The following is a 17,719-nucleotide window of genomic DNA, read 5'->3' on the forward strand; positions in this document are numbered from 1 at the left end:
CTCTTACAAACCTCCAAGGATGGAGATTCCACAACCTCCCTGGGCAATTTATTCCAGTGCTTAACCCCCCTGAGAGTGAGGAAGTTTTTCCTAACATCCAACCTAAACCACCCCTGCTGTAATTTAATCCCATTGCTTCTTGTTCCATCCTGAGATGCTAAAAGAACCATTTACCTCCTGCGACAGAGCACCAGCTGCCGGACGTCCTGGGGCCGTGCCAGGGAACAGGCTGATTGCCTCCCCCCAAAGCTCCCTCTGGGGAGGCGGACAGGGTGTGAATGGCTGAGCCCTATCATGCAGGCAGCCCATCCCCTGCAACCCGGCACCAGGGGGCTGGGATTTCACGCCATTTCCACACGGTAAATAACGGGCACACACGGGTCGGTGTTCCTCACCTGTCAGCTTTATTCCAGGTGCAGCGACCCCCCCATTGCTCTGGCTCCCTTGTGGAAGAGGGGTCAGGCGAGCAGAGAGTCACAAACCCAGAGATGCAGCCCCAGGCTGCCAGCCTGGCACCAGTGCTGCACGATCCGGCTTGGCCCAGGCAAAGCAAGTCAAGGAACTGCTGAGCAATACTTTGCGCGGCAGCTCTGACCCTCAGGCCCCAGCCGCCTGCCTCAACCAGTGGCTGGGTGAAGCGACAGGGCCTGTCCCCAGCAGGGCCGCATGCAGCCAGGTACATGGCCGCAGGGTATGGCTCAGGCCAGGAGCTCCCCTCGTAGCGACATCTGTCCTGGAGCTGTGGGCAGTGATCAGCGTGCCCAGGCAGGGAGCCAGCAGTGAGGAGCTATGTTCCCAGCGGGGTTTGCAGCAGGCGAGATGGATGGGCATGGGCGGCTCCGGGTCCCTGGGACCCAGAAAGCACTGCAGGGTGGTATATGGGCACCCATTACAGCCTCCCGCCCCACCCATCAGCAAGGCACAGATAACTGCCGCCACGTGGGGCACGAGCCGCCCGGGCACAGCAGTGCAGGGAGGCTGGCAACTAAGCAAGGGGCAATGATGCTGGACGTTCACGTCGCAGGCGATGGCAGCCCCAGGCCACGCTGCCAATGAGCCGGGATGCAAAGGGACCCGGTGAGCTGGGATAGAGCGGCCTGGGCCGAAGTCAGGGGTTCTCAACCTGGGGGTCGCGAGGTGTCAGGCACCCCCCGAGTTACCAATACAAAGCATTTGAGAACCCCTGGCGTGAGCGGTGGGGCAGACAGTGCAGCTACAGCTCATTATACAGCCCCATGAGGGAAGGCGCCATTCCTGCCACAGCAAGGACCTGTCCTGTCCCACACCCCAGAGGTGCAGAGCCCCGGCTCTGGGTCCCACCCAGGGGAGAGGGATCACCCTGGAGGCTCACAACAGGGCAAGGGTCCAGGGACCTGCTCTGGTCTCAGTGCAGGGTGGTCCCGCAGGGCAAGAAGCTGAACGGCACTGGAATGGGCTCTGAAAAGAACCACTGGAATTGGCCGCCTGCCCTCATGGAATGGAGTCTGGGCGCAGCCCCACTCAGCGGGCCTGGCCCTCCACCTGCAGCGCCTCCCACAGTGAGGTCCCTGCCCGGATGGGGCTTGCTGGACCCTGCCCCCAACATTTTCTTTGGTCTGAGCCCTGGGCTGCACCCGGCCTCGCCGCCTGCTGCAGGACGCTATAATTTGCTGTAGATGAAGTGCAGCAGCTTCTCCAGCTGACTGTCCAGGGACAGCTCGTCCCCATCGTTGGTGATGACCCAGTCAAAGGTCACGCCCTGGTCCAGGCCACACTCGGACTCCGTGTTGTCCACCCCTAGGGAGGAGCAAACCCAGAGATGTGAGCTCCATGCAGATCGACTGGGGCAATGGACAACTACCGTCCCCCCGCTGGCCCCAGCACTCCCGATCCTGGCTGGATGGCTACGTGCTGCAGCAACACAGGCGAGATCCCAGAGTCAGCACGGCCAGGCAAACTCTGCTGAGCCAGCCTGGAAAACAGCCCTCCCCTAGCGCTCCTCCTCCATCCTTGCCTGCTCCACACAGCTCAGCAGGGGTGAGGAACCGGGGGACAGCAGCAGCTAGGGGTGCAATATGGCAGTCAGGGAGAATCTCCAGCCTCCCTTAGAGACGAGAGAGGGCCCAGACCTCAGGGTGTGCAGGGAAACGGCACCCAAGTGTGACTGAAAGCTCAGAGGCTGCGAAGCAAAGACCCGAACCCCCTGCACCTCAGCATTTGCTGGGGCCTGGCTCGTGATGGCTGAACACGGGGCAATACCTGGCCATACTCAGCCGTTGCCCTTACCCCAAGCCAGTGCCACTCACCCACTATGAACACCCAGTTCCTCCTCTTCCGCGTCTCCTCCGTCGCCACCACCCGCACCAGCTGCACCGCGGCCCCGTACACGTCCTGGAACCACTCCACATCTGACAGGCGCCGGGTGTCACTCACCACCTGCGCGGAGAAGGAGACGTCAAGGGGGGGTGCTGGCAAGGGGGTGTGGCTCCTAGTTGCCCCTCCCCCTGGCTGGCCCCCTCCTTACCCAGACGGGCTGCGTTACACCCTCCACCACGATCCTGCAGAAGAAGCCCGGGTCTGTGTTGCGTTTCTCCTCCCCCCAGCGGATCATGTCCTGCCGATAGGTCTCTTTGTAATCGCTGGCATCCAGCAGCCGCTGGAAATCCAGCCCGTGTTCCTGCAGAGAGAGAAGAGGTGGCCTTGAGCACAAACTCAGACACTCCTGGCGCCGCCTGGGCCGCAGGGGGGGTGGCAGGGCGGTACCTTGGCATACTGCTCCTTGAGGGGTCCCGACAGCTGGAGAATGGCGCAGACATCTGGCCCCAACCTGCCAGAGAGAGGCACAAGTGGTTGGAGGGTGACAGGCAGCAGCCCCAATTCCTGCCAGGCCCATGGGAACAGAGATGCATTTCCCCCACCCCAGTGGGTCTCAGGCCCCTCTCACACAACACACCCGAGTGCCACCCCCATTCTACATTTACAGCACCATTATAAATACTGGAGGCAAAACAGGGTTTGGGGTGGAGGCTAACAGCTCATGACCCCCCATGTAATAACCTCAGGGGGTCGCAGGGGATCCCGATCCTCAGTTTGAGAACCCCTGCCCTACCCACATCCTGGTGGTGGGGCAGCTGCCAAGTCAGAGCCCAACCCTTACCCTGGGGGCTTCCCATGCTGCAGTTGGGGAGGGGCCCAACCCAATCCCCTCCATGCTTTAGGCTGCTCCCCCCACTACCACACCCGATGGGGGTCCCCATACAGGCACCTTGGCTTAGGGCCCCACCTCGCACTGCCCCGTATCCCCGCCCCGGGCCCCTCCCATCTCTCCTGAGCTGCGTCACACCGCCAAGGCCTCCGCTGGCCTGGATCTCCGCGAACTGAGCCACCCCCGGCTCCCCCGTCCGGACCCGGAGCCCGCTAGGCCCAGCTCCCCCCAGCCCGGTCCGGTCCCACCTTCCCCCGTCCGGTCCCGGATCTCCCGGCCCGATCCCTGCTCCCCCCGGTCCGGTCCGGGATCCCCCTCCACGGCCTGGTCCTGCTCCCGCCGGTCCGGTCCGGGATCCCCCTCCACGGCCTGGTCCCTGCTCCCCCCTGCCCTGGATCCCCCTGTCCGGTCCCAGTCCCGGATCCCCCGGTCCGGTCCCGATCTCCCGGCCCGATCCCTGCTCCCCCCGGTCCGGTCCGGGATCCCCCTCCACGGCCTGGTCCCTGCTCCCGCCGGTCCGGTCCGGGATCCCCCTCCACGGCCTGGTCCCTGCTCCCCCCGGTCCGGTCCGGGATCCCCCTCCACGGCCTGGTCCCTGCTCCCCCCGGTCCGGTCCGGGATCCCCCTCCACGGCCTGGTCCCTGCTCCCTCCTGTCCTGGATCCCCCTGTCCGGTCCCAGTCCGGTATCCCCCGGTCCGGTCCCGGATCTCCCGGCCCGATCCCTGCTCCCCCCGGTCCGGTCCGGGATCCCCCTCCACGGCCTGGTCCCTGCTCCCCCCGGTCCGGTCCGGGATCCCCCTCCACGGCCTGGTCCCTGCTCCCCCCGGTCCGGTCCGGGATCCCCCTCCACGGCCTGGTCCCTGCTCCCTCCTGTCCTGGATCCCCCTGTCCGGTCCCAGTCCGGTATCCCCCGGTCCGGTCCCGGATCTCCCGGCCCGATCCCTGCTCCCCCCGGTCCGGTCCGGGATCCCCCTCCACGGCCTGGTCCCTGCTCCCCCCGGTCCGGTCCGGGATCCCCCCCCGGTACCGGTGCTGTAGCTCCTCCGCCACGAAGTCCTTGCCCGACTTCCTCTTGCCGCTCAGCAGCAGCACCAGCCGCGGCAGCCCGGCCATGAGGCTCCTGAGATCCCCCCCGCGCACGCTCAGCGCACGTGGGCCCGCCCGGGACAGACCATCCGGGCCGGGGGGTCCGAAGACCTGGCTCCCCCGCGCGGATTCGAGTCCAAATCCGGTACAGTCGGAATTCATTTTGCCGCCCACGTGGTGACACCCGCTCCCCCCCCGCTTGACATGGGCCGACCCATCCTAGCCGCAGGTGCCCACGGGGGGGCGCTACCACTGCACGCAAGAGGGAGAACAGTGGTGCATCCCAGAAAGGGGCGGAGTCAAGCCTGCTGAGGGAGGAGCCTCCAATGCTCCGCCCCCGTACGAGGAGAAACTGGGGGCTTGGCGTCGCCTCCTGTGACATTCGTTCCCCCGCCCCCCAGCCAGTCCCACCCACAGCTGGCGGGGGTGGGCAGAGCCTAGACCACGCCCCCCGCAGCTCACGCCACTGGAAACAGACCCGCCCCCTAACAGCGCCCCCTACTGAGCCCCTCCCCAGCACAGGCCCCCAGCACCCTAGTGCCATTGGGCCAGCACTGACTGTCAGGGGAGAGTGCCCCACTGAGCCTGTTCCCCCCACCCCCCCGCTGTGTCCCTCACAAGGGGCTCCAGATTCTCAGCCAGCTGAGCACCCCGTTACCTTCTCTGATGGTGCCTGATCTCCCTAATGCAGCGCAGGCCTAACAAAACATTTACTTCATTCATATCTCTTTGATATATCTCGTCGGCCCTGACCGCTCCCATTTCAATTCCTGGGGAAACCGCTGGACGGAAGGCTGAAGCCGTGGGTCTTTCACTGCAGTGCAGCCAGATGCTAAGGGGCCCTGCCAGGGCTGGGCCATGATGCTCTGGTCCTCCTGTGCCAGGGGCGCCAGGGTGGCTGCAGCTCCCTCCTGGTCTCAGTCCCAGCATGGCCTAGCTCCAGCTCCGAGGGCCCTACCCTCTGCCGAGACAGTGGAGCCATGGGGCAGCTTTTGTTGAGGTGAGATCTGCCCCTCGAGCCCTCTAAAACCAGCCACAGCTGTGGAGTGTCCAGCTGCAGCCCAGGGCAACCAGCCCAACCCCCATGGCTCCAGCCAGGTGCCTAAAGCAGCCACCGCGAGCAGCTCGGAGAGCTGGGGCCACGGACTGGGAGCTGATCGTGGGCAGCAGAGAAAAGGCGTCCCCCCGCTAAGGGCTCCTGGTGGTGAGAAGCCTGGACCCCGGGGCGTGTCCAGGGAACCCCCAGCCCCAGGGAGCTGGGAGGAACCAGCTGTCCCTACACTCCAGAGGAGAACGGAGCGAAGGGCCCAGCTTACAGGGAGAGGGGTCAGGCTTGGACACAGGAACCCCTGGGTGGGTTCTCTAGCCTGGGTTGGACGGTGGAGGGCGGGATGGTAGACCACAATGGGCTCTGCTGGGCTGATGTGGGGCGGGCTGGCCTGGGGGCCCCGGGAGGGGAGGGGCTGGGAATGGCAATGGAGGCGTCTCACCGGGCGTTGCCTGAGCCAGGACTCTGGCATCATTTGCTGGGCTCCATCCCCAGTCCCCCAATGGCAGAGCTGCCCGGGGAGCCAGGCAGGCAGGGTGCTGCCGACCCTGGGAAGCTGTGTCCCCCCCAGCGCCGCACGGAGTCCCACCCCACTCAACAGTGCCTGGCCTCAGGAGCTCCCCAACAGCGAGTTTATTGGTTTCTAGCAAAGTGCAACATCACACGCAGGGCAGTTAGTGTGGAGGGAGCCTGGGTGGGGAGCAGAGAGGGGGCCCCACGTGGGGGGAGCCAGCCTGACTCGGTGCTGGGGACGGCAGTGGAGTGGGCACGCAGCCAGGCCGCAGCAGGGGGACACCGTTACCAACCAGCGGGTGGGTGCATGTGGGAGCTTGGTCCCCATAAACCCACCCCTGGCCCCATGCCAGGGAAATCGGGCCCCTTGGCACCTCGAAGGGACAGGGCAGGGGGTAGGGTGCCATGGGGAGCCCCATGGCACAGCACCCAGGGGGAACTGCAGGTTGTGGGCAAAGCATTCCCTGCTGTCCAAAGGAAACCCGCCAATGCCCCCCATCGCTTTGTGATGGCTCAGCCCCCCCAGCTCAGCCATGGGAAGGGGCCTGTGCCTGGCAGCAGGCGTGTTGGCATCTCACTGGTGCGCTGAGCAGGGGCTGATGGCTGTGGGCTCTGATCGAACTTTGGCCATATGGATTTAGAGGGGGCACGACCCTGCACCGGCATCCCCTTCCCCCAGGGGTCGCTCCCTCCCAGCCCCCCTAGCCTGGAATACGACCCTCAGAACAAGCATCGCGTCCCTATGGGGCACTGGCCGCTGTCCCCTACAAACTACAGGGCTGGGTGGCCCCCGGCTCTAGCCTTTGTCTGGCGGGCTGCTCTCCTTGCCACGGTGGCCGTCCCTGTCCCGCAGGGGGCCATGCCCATGGAGCTGTTTGCTCCGCTGCTTCGCTCGGCGCCGCTCACTCTCCTTCTTGGTGAAACTGCAAGTGCAAACACAGGGGGGGTTACCGGGGAGGGGCTGATGGGGAGCAGAAAGGGCAATGTGCCCCCCCACCACACACGCTGGGCAGCCCCGACTCCCCTCCCCTGAGTGCACAGAGCCACCTCCGCTGCCTGGGCTGACGGTGTCACCCGCCCCCGGTGCAGGCCCCCACATCGAGCACCCCCACCTGTGGACACGGCATCCACACTTTGTGTGCCTGGGGGGAAGGGGGCAGGCTCACCCGTCCCCACCGTAGGGCCGGGGGGGGGATACGGGGGCAGGCTCACCCGTCCCCACCGTAGGGCCGAGGGGGGGGGAAGGGGGCAGGCTCACCCGTCCCCACCGTAGGGCCAAGGGCAGGGGAAGGGGGCAGGCTCACCCCTCCCCACTGTAGGGCCGGGGGGGGATACGGGGGCAGGCTCACCCCTCCCTGCCGTAGGGCCAAGGGGGGGGATACGGGGGCAGGCTCACCCCTCCCCGCTGTAGGGCCGGGGGGGGGATACGGGGGCAGGCTCACCCGTCCCCACCGTAGGGCCAAGGGGGGGGGAAGGGCGCAGGCTCACCCGTCCCCACCGTAGGGCCGAGGGGGGGGGGAAGGGGGCAGGCTCACCCGTCCCCACCGTAGGGCCGAGGGGGGGGAAGGGGGCAGGCTCACCCGTCCCCACCGTAGGGCCGGGGGGGGGAGATACGGGGGCAGGCTCACCCGTCCCCACCGTAGGGCCGGGGGGGGGGGGATACGGGGGCAGGCTCACCCGTCCCCGCCGTAGGGCCGGTGGGGGGATACGGGGGCAGGCTCACCCGTCCCCGCTGTAGGGCCGGTGGGGGGATACGGGGGCAGGCTCACCCGTCCCCGCCGTAGGGCCAAGGGGGGGGGAAGGGGGCAGGCTCACCCGTCCCCGCCGTAGGGCCGAGGGGGGGGGAAGGGGGCAGGCTCACCCGTCCCCGCCGTAGGGCCGAGGGGGGGGGGAAGGGGGCAGGCTCACCCGTCCCCGCCGTAGGGCCGGGGGGGGGGGATACGGGGGCAGGCTCACCCGTCCCCGCCGTAGGGCCGGGGGGGGGATACGGGGGCAGGCTCACCCGTCCCCACCGTAGGGCCGAGGGGGGGGGATACGGGGGCAGGCTCACCCGTCCCCGCCGTACGGCCGGGGGGGGGGATACGGGGGCAGGCTCACCCGTCCCCGCCGTACGGCCGGGGGGGGGGATACGGGGGCAGGCTCACCCGTCCCCGCCGTAGGGCCGGGGGGGGGATACGGGGGCAGGCTCACCCGTCCTCTCCGTAGGGCCGGGGTGGGGGGGGGGGGATACGAGGGCAGGCTCACCCGTCCCCACCGTAGGGCCGGGGGGGGATACGGGGGCAGGCTCACCCCTCCCCACCGTAGGGCCGGGGGGGGATACGGGGGCAGGCTCACCCGTCCCCACCGTAGGGCCGGGGGGGATACGGGGGCAGGCTCACCCGTCCCCACCGTAGAGCCGGGGGGGGGGATACGAGGGCAGGCTCACCCCTCCCCCCTGTAGGGCCGGGAGCGGATACGGGGGCAGGCTCACCCGTCCCCACCGTAGGGCCGAGGGGGGGGGGGAAGGGGGCAGGCTCACCCGTCCCCGCCGTAGGGCCGAGGGGGGGGGATACGGGGGCAGGCTCACCCCTCCCCCCTGTAGGGCCGGGAGCGGATACGGGGGCAGGCTCACCCGTCCCCACCGTAGGGCCGAGGGGGGGGGGGGAAGGGGGCAGGCTCACCCGTCCCCGCCGTAGGGCCGAGGGGGGGGGGGGAAGGGGGCAGGCTCACCCGTCCCCACCGTAGGGCCGAGGGGGGGGGGATACGGGGGCAGGCTCACCCCTCCCCCCTGTAGGGCCGGGAGCGGATACGGGGGCAGGCTCACCCGTCCCCACCGTAGGGCCGAGGGGGGGGAAGGGGGCAGGCTCACCCGTCCCCACCGTAGGGCCGAGGGGGGGGGATACGGGGGCAGGCTCACCCCTCCCCCCTGTAGGGCCGGGAGCGGATACGGGGGCAGGCTCACCCGTCCCCACCGTAGGGCCGAGGGGGGGGGAAGGGGGCAGGCTCACCCGTCCCCACCCTAGGGCCAAGGGGGGGGGGATACGGGGGCAGGCTCACCCGTCCCCACCGTAGGGCCGAGGGGGGGGAAGGGGGCAGGCTCACCCGTCCCCACCGTAGGGCCGAGGGGGGGGGGGATACGGGGGCAGGCTCACCCCTCCCTGCCGTAGGGCCGGGGGGGGGGGATACGGGGGCAGGCTCACCCGTCCCCGCCGTAGTGCTGCAGCACGTACTCCTCGAAGTCATCGGCTGCCTCCTCGTGGCCCTGCTCCTGCTCCGCCAGCTCCTCCAGCAGCTCCTCCACGTCCTCCACGAAGTGGCGGAAGCACAGGCGGTCGTGGGCGAAGGTGCCGTCACTGGCGAAGGCGCCGTCCAGCCGGGCCGCCACCCCCGCGAAGTGCTGCCCCCAGCCCAGCCCAGCCATGTAGCCCTGCAGTAGCTGCAGGAACTGCCCCTTCTGCACTGGTGCCAGCTCGGCACCAAACAGCTCCAGCCCCTCCTGGCGGGCGCAGCCGGCCACGCCCGTGCAGCCCTGGGGCGCCCGGTACCGCTGCAGCCGGGGCGGCTCCCAGAAGACGTTGTGCTCGTGGGTCCCGTGGAGCGCCGCCTTCCCTCCGCCCGCCCGCCGCTGCCCATTCTGGTCCTTGGCTGGCTTGGTGTCCCGCGGCCCCTGGCGCCTGTGGGGCTCGGGCTGCTCCCTGCGCTTCGGGCGCTTGGCACCATCCTGCTCCCTGTCCCCCAGGTCCCCGTGCTGGCGCCTACGCTCCTCTCTGGCCTCTGACCTCTTGTGCCACCCACCCTCCTTCTTGTCAGTTTTGGATGGCTCCTGCCGGCGGGGGCGGGACGGCTCCGTGGCCCCTCTGCCTTCCCCGCTGCGCCCTTTGCTGTAGTTCTGTTCCCAGCTCTCCACCCGCTGCAGCTCCTGTGCCAGCTGCTGCTCCAAACCAGCCAGCTCCACCCGCAGCTGCTCCATCCCGCCGGAGCCCTGGGCTCGCTGCAGAGCCCCCTCCAGCTCCCGCTGCACGGAGCCCAGCAGCCCACGCTGCTTGGCCAGCTCCTGGTGCAGCAGCTGATCCTCGTTGGGCAGCTCTGGGGCCGCTCGTGGGGTCTCGGCTGCACCCTCCTGCTCCAGGCCCTGCAGCTGCTCCCGCAGCACCTGCAGCTCGGCCTGGGCAGAGCGGTGAGCCTCGGCCGCCTGCTGCAGCGCCTGGTGGAGCCGCGCATTCTCCCCTGCCAGGCTCTGCTGCTGGGAGCCGGCCGACGCCTTCTCCCCCTCGCTCTTCTGCAGCAGGGCCTGGAGCTCGTCCTTCTGTGCCTGCGGACATCGGAAGGGGGCAGGGTCAGGACAGACGGGTCCACGCTGGGGCAAGGCAAACAGCCCCCCCCCTCCCCCCCGGCCAACCCAGGGCACCAAGAAGGGCCAATCCCTGCTTGGCCGGGGCAGGCAGAGTGGGCTGGGCCCCTTCCCCCAAGGAGGGAGGGAAGTAACCCCCCTCTGGTGCCCCCTGCCCATATCAGCGCTGCTAGGCTCCTCCCACCCAGATACTGCAAAGGACTCAAGCTGCGTCCACACGTCTCCCCAGCACAGGCTGGAATTGCCCCGGGAGCTCAGCCGGGGGCAGCCAGGGGCCGTCCTAGCGCACAGAGCGGGCGAGCCAGTCACGGACATGGCAAGGGGTGGCGTGTCTGCAGGGCGATACAGAGCTGGCTCCCCGATGCCACACGGACCTGCTGCGGCTCAGCCCAAGGCAGCTGAGTGCCCTGGCCACGCTACGAGCTGGCTTTGCCCTTGGCCGAGAGCTACAGCAGACAGAATATGATGCCGCCAGTGCTCCCTGTGGGCCTCCCCAAGCACCCACCTGCAGCTCTGCCTGCATGAGCCGGATGTCCTGGTTCTCCTTGGCCAGCTTGTCCAGAAGTAGGCTCATGGAGTGAAGGCTCTGGGGGTCCCCGGCTGAGTGCAGCGGAGGCTGCTGCAGCCAGTCCTATGAGCAAGGGTAAAAGCTCAGCTCTGTGACTGTACAGGGCATGTGAGAGCCAGGATGACGGGGTTCCCCTCCCAGCTCTGCCCCAGCCCACCCTGCCTCCCTCTGTGCCTCAGTTTCCCCAGCAAGCTGGGGCCAGCAGGTGGCAGACCTCATTGTGTGGTGCTGGCGGGATCTCATGGTGGTATCGCGCAGGCCTGTGTGCCTGGGAAACAGGCAAGGATGCCTGGGGCTGCATTTCCAGGGTGCCTGCTCATCCCAAAGCCAATGCTGGGGACACCTCCCTTGTTCAGCAGTGGGTTGCTGAGCTAGTCTCAGGCCCGGAAACCTCCCCACCACCCCACGTACCTTCACACCAGCAGCCAGTGGCTGCTGCTCCCCATCTGGGATGTCCCCAGGATCCATGCTCTCCGTAGGGCCTGGCAGGAAGGGAGGAGAGGAGATTTGAACAGCCAGCTGGGCTGCGTCTCAGCAGCTCCACACAGGGTGTCATGGGGGGGTGTCAATGACACTTCCCCCCCGAGGGCCGGAGACAGGTGAAGGCCCGAAGTGTGGCGCAGCTTGTTAGTGAGGGGGAGGCCCCCCGGTACTTACCATCCCCAGGGTCATAGATGGCACCTGGGGAGAGAAATAGATGGTGAAGGAGATGCTGGCGCCAGCCCCATCCACCCCCCAGCAGCTGCAAGGCCTCGCTCACCGGAGAAGGTCAGGAGCCCGACGCCCAGCAGCGCCAGCACGCCTAGCAGGCATGAATTCACACTGAGCCCGCTCTCCCCGTCACCGGCTGCCTCGGCCCCACGGCGCTCGGCAGGGCCACACGGGGCCCGGTGTGAGTCCCGCAGCTGCCACTGCTGCAGACCCTCAGCATCATCCTCACTGCTGCTCACCTCCTCCGGCGGCTCACCTGCCGAGTGGGGGAGCCTATTGAGAGCAACGCATGGAGCCAGGCCCCGCCCCCAGACACTCAGCCCCGCCCCACTGAGCTAGGCCCCTCCCCCAGACACTCCGCCCCACCCCACTGAGCCAGGCCCCGCCCCCAGACACTCCGCCCCACCCCTGAGCCAGGCCCCACCCCCACACACTCAGCCCCACCCCACTGAGCCAGGCCCTGCCCCCAGCCACTCAGCTCCACCCCATGGAGTCAGGCCATGCCCCCAGACACTCAGACCAGCTGCCATGGAGCCAGGAACCGCCCCCAGAAAGTCAGCCCCACCCCCAATGAGCTAGACCCCACCCTCACTGAGCCAGGCCCCACCCCCAGACACTCAGCCCCACCCCATGGGGTCAGGCCTTGCCCCCAGACACTCAGACCAGCCCCCATGGAGCCAGGCACCGCCCTCATGTACATTCAGACCAGCCCCCTGCTAAGTCAGGCAGTCCCCAAAATTGAGCCAAAGTTCCCTCCCGCTCCCCCCGTCCCCTGAGACAAGCACCGACTGAGCTAGGCACCCCCAACACTCAGACAGGCTCCCCACTGCAGAGGGGTGGGGGCTGTGCACCTGTCTCTGGGGGTGAGTCCTGCACAGCACCCCTGCGGCCCAACCCTGGAGCCTGTCCCTGGAGCTGCCCAGTGACTTGGGACCCACCTGCTCTGCCACTGGGCGCGGAGCCCAGGGTGTTGGTGTCAGAGCCCAGCTCGGGGTCCTCAGAGCCTGGCCCATCCTGTGCCTGGATCTCTGGCGCCTCGTGGCCCTGTGCACCAGGCCTGGGGGAGGCTGCTAGGCTCAGGGTCTCCTGGGGACACTCCTCAGAGTCCTGGGGACAGAGCGACACTGTCAGGATCCATGCTCCACCCACCCCCACGTGCTCCCACTCCCAGGACACAGGCAGGGCACCCGGAGCCCACCTGGAGTCTGCAGAGGAGACCCAGGGTGGGGCTGCGTGCCCTGGCTGGGCTGGCTCCTTCCCCCACCACGACTGGGCAGCTTGGGAGCCCAGCTCTAGACTCCGCGCCCCCTGCCACCCCATCAGAGATTAGTTAATGACCCGTATAGGCCTCGCTACCTAGGCAGCCAAAGCTAACACCCCCCTTGCTGAGGGGCAGATCTGAGCATCTAACGGCTCCCTAACTACAAACCCCGGCTGCAGGGCTAGAATTCCACCTGCGTCTGCCATCACCCAGTCTTGGTTGGGTGCAGAGATCAGGGGAGCGAGCCTGGATCCCTGCGTGCAGCTGAGGTCCATGTTCCAAGCACTAGTAGCTAATGCATCAGAAGCACCAACTGTGACCAACGTCCCCTCTCCTTGTAGCTCTCTCCTGCGGGTGCTAGGTCCTTACAGACCCAGCCAGCAGCGGAGAAGCATGCAGTTTGGCTGGCTGGGCAGTTGTACTGATTGAGCTCTGAGTCTGTCTAGCTGAACAAAGAGCCGGTTCAGGGGTGAGGATCTACCTGGGAACAAATATTTAATCAGGGGCTCGTCTGTCTAGCAGAGGAAGGTCTAACTGGAGCCAATGGCTGGGAGTTGAAGCTAGACAAATTCAGATTGAAAGTCAGGTGTAAATATTTCACCATGAGTGGAATTAACCATTGGAACAACTGACCCAGGGTTGTGCTGGGTTCTCCATCACTGGCAGTTTTTACACAGCGAGTGGCTGGTTTTCTAACACCTCTGCTCTAGGGATCACTTGGGGACAGGGCTCTGGCATGGGAACCTGTGACCCACCCCCAGCCAACGTACATTGAATTCAGCCTCCTCAGGGCCAGGGGACATGTTCAGCTGGGAGCCTTCACTCTTCCTGCCTGGGGAGACACGGCCTCGTTAGCGTCCAGAGGGCAGCCAGCGGGGAGGCCAGCGCGTCCCCAGTGCCGGCGGAGGGGGATGGAAGCTAGGGCCCCTCTTGCCCGATGCAGAAGCCCTAATGGGCACCTGAGGAAGCCCCCCACCCCCTTCCGCCTCCAGCCAAAAGAGGCCCAGGGATCCTCCCCCTCAGCCCAAAGGAGAAGAGGGAGCTGGGAACCCAGCCAGGAGGCCAGAGCAACCCATGGGGCCAGGGATGCGCCTGTGTCAGGTAGCAAGCATGGGGGTGGGGTGGGGGGACAGGGAGATGGAGAGCAAGAGGGGCTGGGCAGGACCAAAGGGCTGGATGGGGGGAAGACAGGGGCAGACAGCCCGGGGGGCTGGGCAGAATGGGGGACAGAGGAAGCTGGGGCCTGGTGGGGGGGGGGTGGGCATTACGGGGGTTGGGTAGGGCAGGGGGAAGCCAAGGGCAGACAGCCTGGGGGGCTGGGCAGAACGGGGTGGGGGGAGCTGGACAGGCAAAGTCGGGGGCTGGACAGGGGAAGCCGGGGGCAGTGGGCCCAGGGGGATGGGGGGACTCATCCCATATCTGCGCCATTCACGTGCCCGTGTGCACATCCTCAGTGCTGTGCCCCTCCGGGAAGGTGTGTCCTGCTGGTTCCTCGTCCACTGGAGTCTGGATGACTGTGCCCAGCTCTGGGCCCACGGTCTCCACAGGCAAACCCTGGAGAGACAGAGGGCAGGTTACATCAGTCACTACCTGCCCTCCCCGGGCACAGCCCACTCCTCCCCCGCCCTGCCAGGGACAAGGGGCAGCAGAGATGATCCTCAGATGCTGAGAGCTCCTGAGTGTCAGATCCACACCCCTGCTGCCCCCTGGGAAGTGTTTGGGGCTCACAGTTTGGGCCCAGACCCTGTCTCGCCAGCAAACCTGAAGGGGGGGGGACAGTACGACACCCCTCACCCAAGGGCAGGTGGCTCAGAGTCATCCAGGAACCCTGAACAGGAGGCAGCAGAGGGGCAGGGATTTAGGGGCAGTGGTGGCAGCGGGGGTCACAGCAGCTGGGTGTTCAGCAGAGGCCAGGAGCTCTGCATCCCAGGCCAGCGGGAGAAGGAGCAAGAACTGAAGAGATCTGCTTGGCCAGGGCAAGTTCTGGGCCCCCTTTGGGACATCTCCACCCTGCAGCCCAGGGCCTGGTGCGGCACCTCGGAGCCTGCGATCACCCAGCTGTTATCCGAGTCCCGGGAGTCTGAGTTCTCAGCCATTCCTGCTCTGGTCCCAGGACAGCCCGGATCCCACCTGCAGGGGACAGAGAGGTCAGTGCTGGGGCAGCCGGCAGTGGCCAGCGGAGAGACACTGCTCAGAGCACAAGGAATGCCTGATGCCCCCAGGGACAGAGACTTTGCATGGCTTTGGGTGCCCAGGCTGAGGCTCTGCCCTGGGCGATTTGACTTGCAAAGGGAAATTTGCAAATGAAAACAAAGATCTTCAGGCCCGTTTCCAAGCTGCTTGGCCTCCCAACGGGAGTGGGAACACCCTGTTCCCACCACAAGGCACAGCTCCAGCCAGACGGGACAGGAGCCAGGGAGAGACCCCACCCAACTCTAACCGAGCTGGGAATAGAGCCAGGAGCCGGAGCTGCCAACCCCACCTGTCCCTACTCCCTTGCAGGGGTCATGGGGTCAGGGTGCCTGCAGTGAGAGGGGCCCGGGTTTGGCAGCGTTGATAACACAGATCCCTGGTCCCTGAGCCTGGCGCGATGTGGGGAGGGCAGGCTCACTCCCCGGGCAGGTTCTGAGGGCTGGAGATCCAGGGGGCAGGGGAAGGGGGCAGGGAGGAGTCAGCTGCCTCTTGGGATTCAGCGCATTCCCTGCACAGCTACCAAGGAGCCCGGCCCACTCAGGGGGCAGAGGGGATTCCCAGCTGGCACAGGACATGTATGAGGCCCCAGGCCTCATATGGCAGCTGGCCGCCCAGAGAAGGGGAGGCTGTCTAGGTGCCAGTCTGGGACTGGAGCTCCAGGTGCTTTCAGAGAGAAGGGTCACTCCCCACTGCCCATCTCTGAGCTTCCTGCCCACGGGCTCTGGGGATTTCCTTCCCACCCAGAGCAGACTTAACTCCGACAGCTCCTGCAGTGATGTCACAAAGCCAACTCCATGACATCACAATGTTTCCATGACGATAAGATGAAGTCACACAGTTTTGGTTCACATCAAAGGAAAAACTGGGCTGAGAGGGTGCCCTTATAGCCCCCCCCCTTGGCAAGCAGGGCAGGGGGGCAACCAGGACTCCTGGTTTCTATTCCTGGCTTTGCTGCCACAGACTCACGGTGTGACCTTGCTGGAGTCTCTTCCCCACCATGTGCCTCAGTTTCTCCATTTGTACAATGGGGATAAAAATCTTGCCCCTGTCCTGGGACGGCTGTGAGGTTTGGGCTCTCCCACTCCAGCATCAGCCCAGAGGAGCACAGGAGAACCCTGGCTGCAGCACTTGCTCCCCCAGGGCAGGTCACCGAGCTCTGAGAAGCAGGAAGTGCCCCAATGAGAGGAAAGGCAGGAAACGCTGCAGCGAGGTGAGACGCAGCTGGGCCCTGCAGAACGGGGACGCCGCCAAAGGAGGCCCACGGCCCAGCCCCCTGGGGTGACACTGAAGAGGGTCTACAGCAGTGGCTCTCAACCAGGGGTCCAAGGCCCCTGGGAGCTGCAAGCAGGGTTCAGGGGCACCACCAAGCACAGCCAGGGGTAGCTGGGGCCCAGGACAGAGAGCCAAAGCGCCACTGCATGGGGCTGAAGTCCGAGGCCCTGAGTCCTGCCCCCCAGGGCTTACGCCGAAGCTGCCCAATGTAGCTTCATGGGGGCCCCTGTGGCAAGGGACCCCAGGCAACTGCCCTGCCCTAATGGCAGCCCTGGCTTTTATATGCAGAAAACCAGTTACTGGGGCACAGGTGGGCCGTGGAATTCTTATAGCGTGTTGTGGGGGCCTCAGAAAGAAAACTGTTGAGAACCCTTGGTCACAGCACAGCCTCAGGCATGAGCCAACTGTCCTGGCATGTTGCCCGGGGCGCCCGTCTCCCCACACCACCGATCCCCACTGTCCTGCTCCCTGCGCAGCCCCCACTGTGCATTCACCTCGGCCCAGCCCCTGCCTCCCGAGCCCCACGCCACTGACACCAGTTGCAACATGGGAAAGTGACACTGGGGGGCTATTTTTAGCTGCTTTTCATGCAGTTTAGCAGGTGGAAGCAGAGGCGGTGACGCTGCGTCTGCAGAGCGGCTCCGTAGGGAAGGGCAGCTCCAGCTCGGCAAGAGGTGCCCCTGGGCACGGCCGGGGTGTGGATGCCATTCTGTCCCTTCCTCCCCGGGCTCTGCACAGCAGCCGTCTCTGCTAGCAGCGCCTCATGGGAAGGGAGTGGCAGGAAGGAATTTATCGGAGCTGTGCGGGTGAGACTCCCTCCCCGGGGAAGCCATGGCACCAGGAGAGCGATATGGGGCAGTGGGCACAGCCCCATCGGCTGGGCATGGGGCACAGAGCGGAAGAGCCTGGGCCTTGGGCAAGGCTCTGCGGTAGTGTGACAGGCCTGGCCCAGCGAAGGGAGCCCAGAACCGCACTCGTGCCAAGGGCACCGTCGGGCACCTTGGCCCAATGCCTGCTGCAGGGCACTGACAGGGGCCCCAGCTCAGCTCGCCCAGCGCAGGGTTCTCAGCCCTACCCAGGCCGGGACCCTCACTCCCAGCCAGCCCCTCTGCCCACTTGGCAGCATGGGAACAAGACCCCTTGACATCAGGTCGTGTCCCCAGGCTGAGAGCAGCGGGCCTGCAGACTCAACCCCCCCCTGCGCTGCGCTGCGCGCCAGGGACCCGGTGCCTTCAGGGCAGGGCCCACCCAGCCGCTCGCCCCAGGACCATCCTGCAGCCATCGGGGAAGCCCCCCTGCAGGGCGGAGGCCGGCCTCGCCCCTGGCCAGGGCTGCCCTGGGACCGGCGCCACCCACAGCAGCCGGGCCGGGGTCTCCAGCCCCCGCGGGCTCACTGACCTGCTCCGGGCTGAGCGGGGCGCTGGGCCGGGGGCACCTGGCTCTGTCTCCCGGGGGGGTCCCGGCTCCGGCGCGTCGCAGCAACTTTGTATCAAACTCGGGCAGCTGCTCGCTACATTCCGGACGGGCGCGAGGGCCCACGTGACCCGCCGAG

The 17,719-nt window shown here is 66.7% G+C and overlaps 2 protein-coding genes across 4 annotated transcripts; both read right to left on the bottom strand.

Annotated features, from left to right (window-relative positions):
* Nucleotides 1–381: 381 nt before the first annotated feature.
* PMVK (phosphomevalonate kinase) lies at nucleotides 382–4,448 on the bottom strand. Of its 2 annotated transcripts, XM_050930118.1 has the most exons (5): nucleotides 4,213–4,448; nucleotides 2,743–2,806; nucleotides 2,504–2,656; nucleotides 2,286–2,415; nucleotides 382–1,776 (listed from the first exon to the last, which is right to left on the bottom strand). In XM_050930118.1, exons 1-5 carry the CDS (start codon nucleotides 4,431–4,433, stop codon nucleotides 1,640–1,642), a joined length of 705 nt encoding a protein of 234 aa, XP_050786075.1. In that variant the 5' UTR covers nucleotides 4,434–4,448; the 3' UTR covers nucleotides 382–1,639. The 2 variants fall into 2 exon arrangements, with proteins under 2 accessions (XP_050786075.1, XP_050786074.1); XM_050930117.1 differs by lacking the exon at nucleotides 2,743–2,806 and having other exon boundaries at nucleotides 4,213–4,391.
* A 2,173-nt stretch (nucleotides 4,449–6,621) lies between these two features.
* On the bottom strand, nucleotides 6,622–17,656 carry PBXIP1 (PBX homeobox interacting protein 1). 2 transcript variants are annotated; one of them, XM_050930057.1, is made up of 11 exons: nucleotides 17,566–17,656; nucleotides 14,739–14,832; nucleotides 14,135–14,256; nucleotides 13,473–13,530; nucleotides 12,380–12,548; nucleotides 11,491–11,697; nucleotides 11,388–11,411; nucleotides 11,142–11,212; nucleotides 10,668–10,793; nucleotides 9,012–10,123; nucleotides 6,622–6,755 (listed from the first exon to the last, which is right to left on the bottom strand). In XM_050930057.1, the coding sequence occupies exons 2-11, from the start codon at nucleotides 14,796–14,798 to the stop codon at nucleotides 6,629–6,631; spliced, it is 2,076 nt and encodes a 691-aa protein (XP_050786014.1). In that variant the 5' UTR covers nucleotides 14,799–14,832; nucleotides 17,566–17,656; the 3' UTR covers nucleotides 6,622–6,628. The 2 variants fall into 2 exon arrangements, with proteins under 2 accessions (XP_050786014.1, XP_050786016.1); XM_050930059.1 differs by lacking the exon at nucleotides 11,388–11,411.
* Between the last annotated feature and the right edge of the window lie 63 nt (nucleotides 17,657–17,719).

The sequence above is a fragment of the Gopherus flavomarginatus genome, chromosome 20, assembly GCF_025201925.1.
Source record: "Gopherus flavomarginatus isolate rGopFla2 chromosome 20, rGopFla2.mat.asm, whole genome shotgun sequence".
Taxonomy (NCBI): Eukaryota; Metazoa; Chordata; order Testudines; family Testudinidae; genus Gopherus; species Gopherus flavomarginatus.

What these genes read in the sequence shown, in the direction of transcription:
- PMVK (XM_050930118.1), bottom strand. Translation starts at nt 4,433, where the DNA reads ATGAATTCCGACTGTACCGGATTTGGACTCGAATCCGCGCGGGGGAGC. An exon ending in GCGGAGGAGCTACAGCACCG is followed by an intron (nt 2,807 to 4,212) that starts GTACCGGGGGGG and finishes TCTCTCTGGCAG; the next exon opens with GTTGGGGCCAGATGTCTGCG. An exon ending in GTGTAACGCAGCCCGTCTGG is followed by an intron (nt 2,416 to 2,503) that starts GTAAGGAGGGGG and finishes TTCTCCGCGCAG; the next exon opens with GTGGTGAGTGACACCCGGCG.
- PBXIP1 (XM_050930057.1), bottom strand. Translation starts at nt 14,798, where the DNA reads ATGGCTGAGAACTCAGACTCCCGGGACTCGGATAACAGCTGGGTGATC. An exon ending in GGGTGATCGCAGGCTCCGAG is followed by an intron (nt 14,257 to 14,738) that starts GTGCCGCACCAG and finishes CTGTCTCTCCAG; the next exon opens with GGTTTGCCTGTGGAGACCGT. An exon ending in TCATGCAGGCAGAGCTGCAG is followed by an intron (nt 10,124 to 10,667) that starts GTGGGTGCTTGG and finishes CGATGTCCGCAG; the next exon opens with GCACAGAAGGACGAGCTCCA.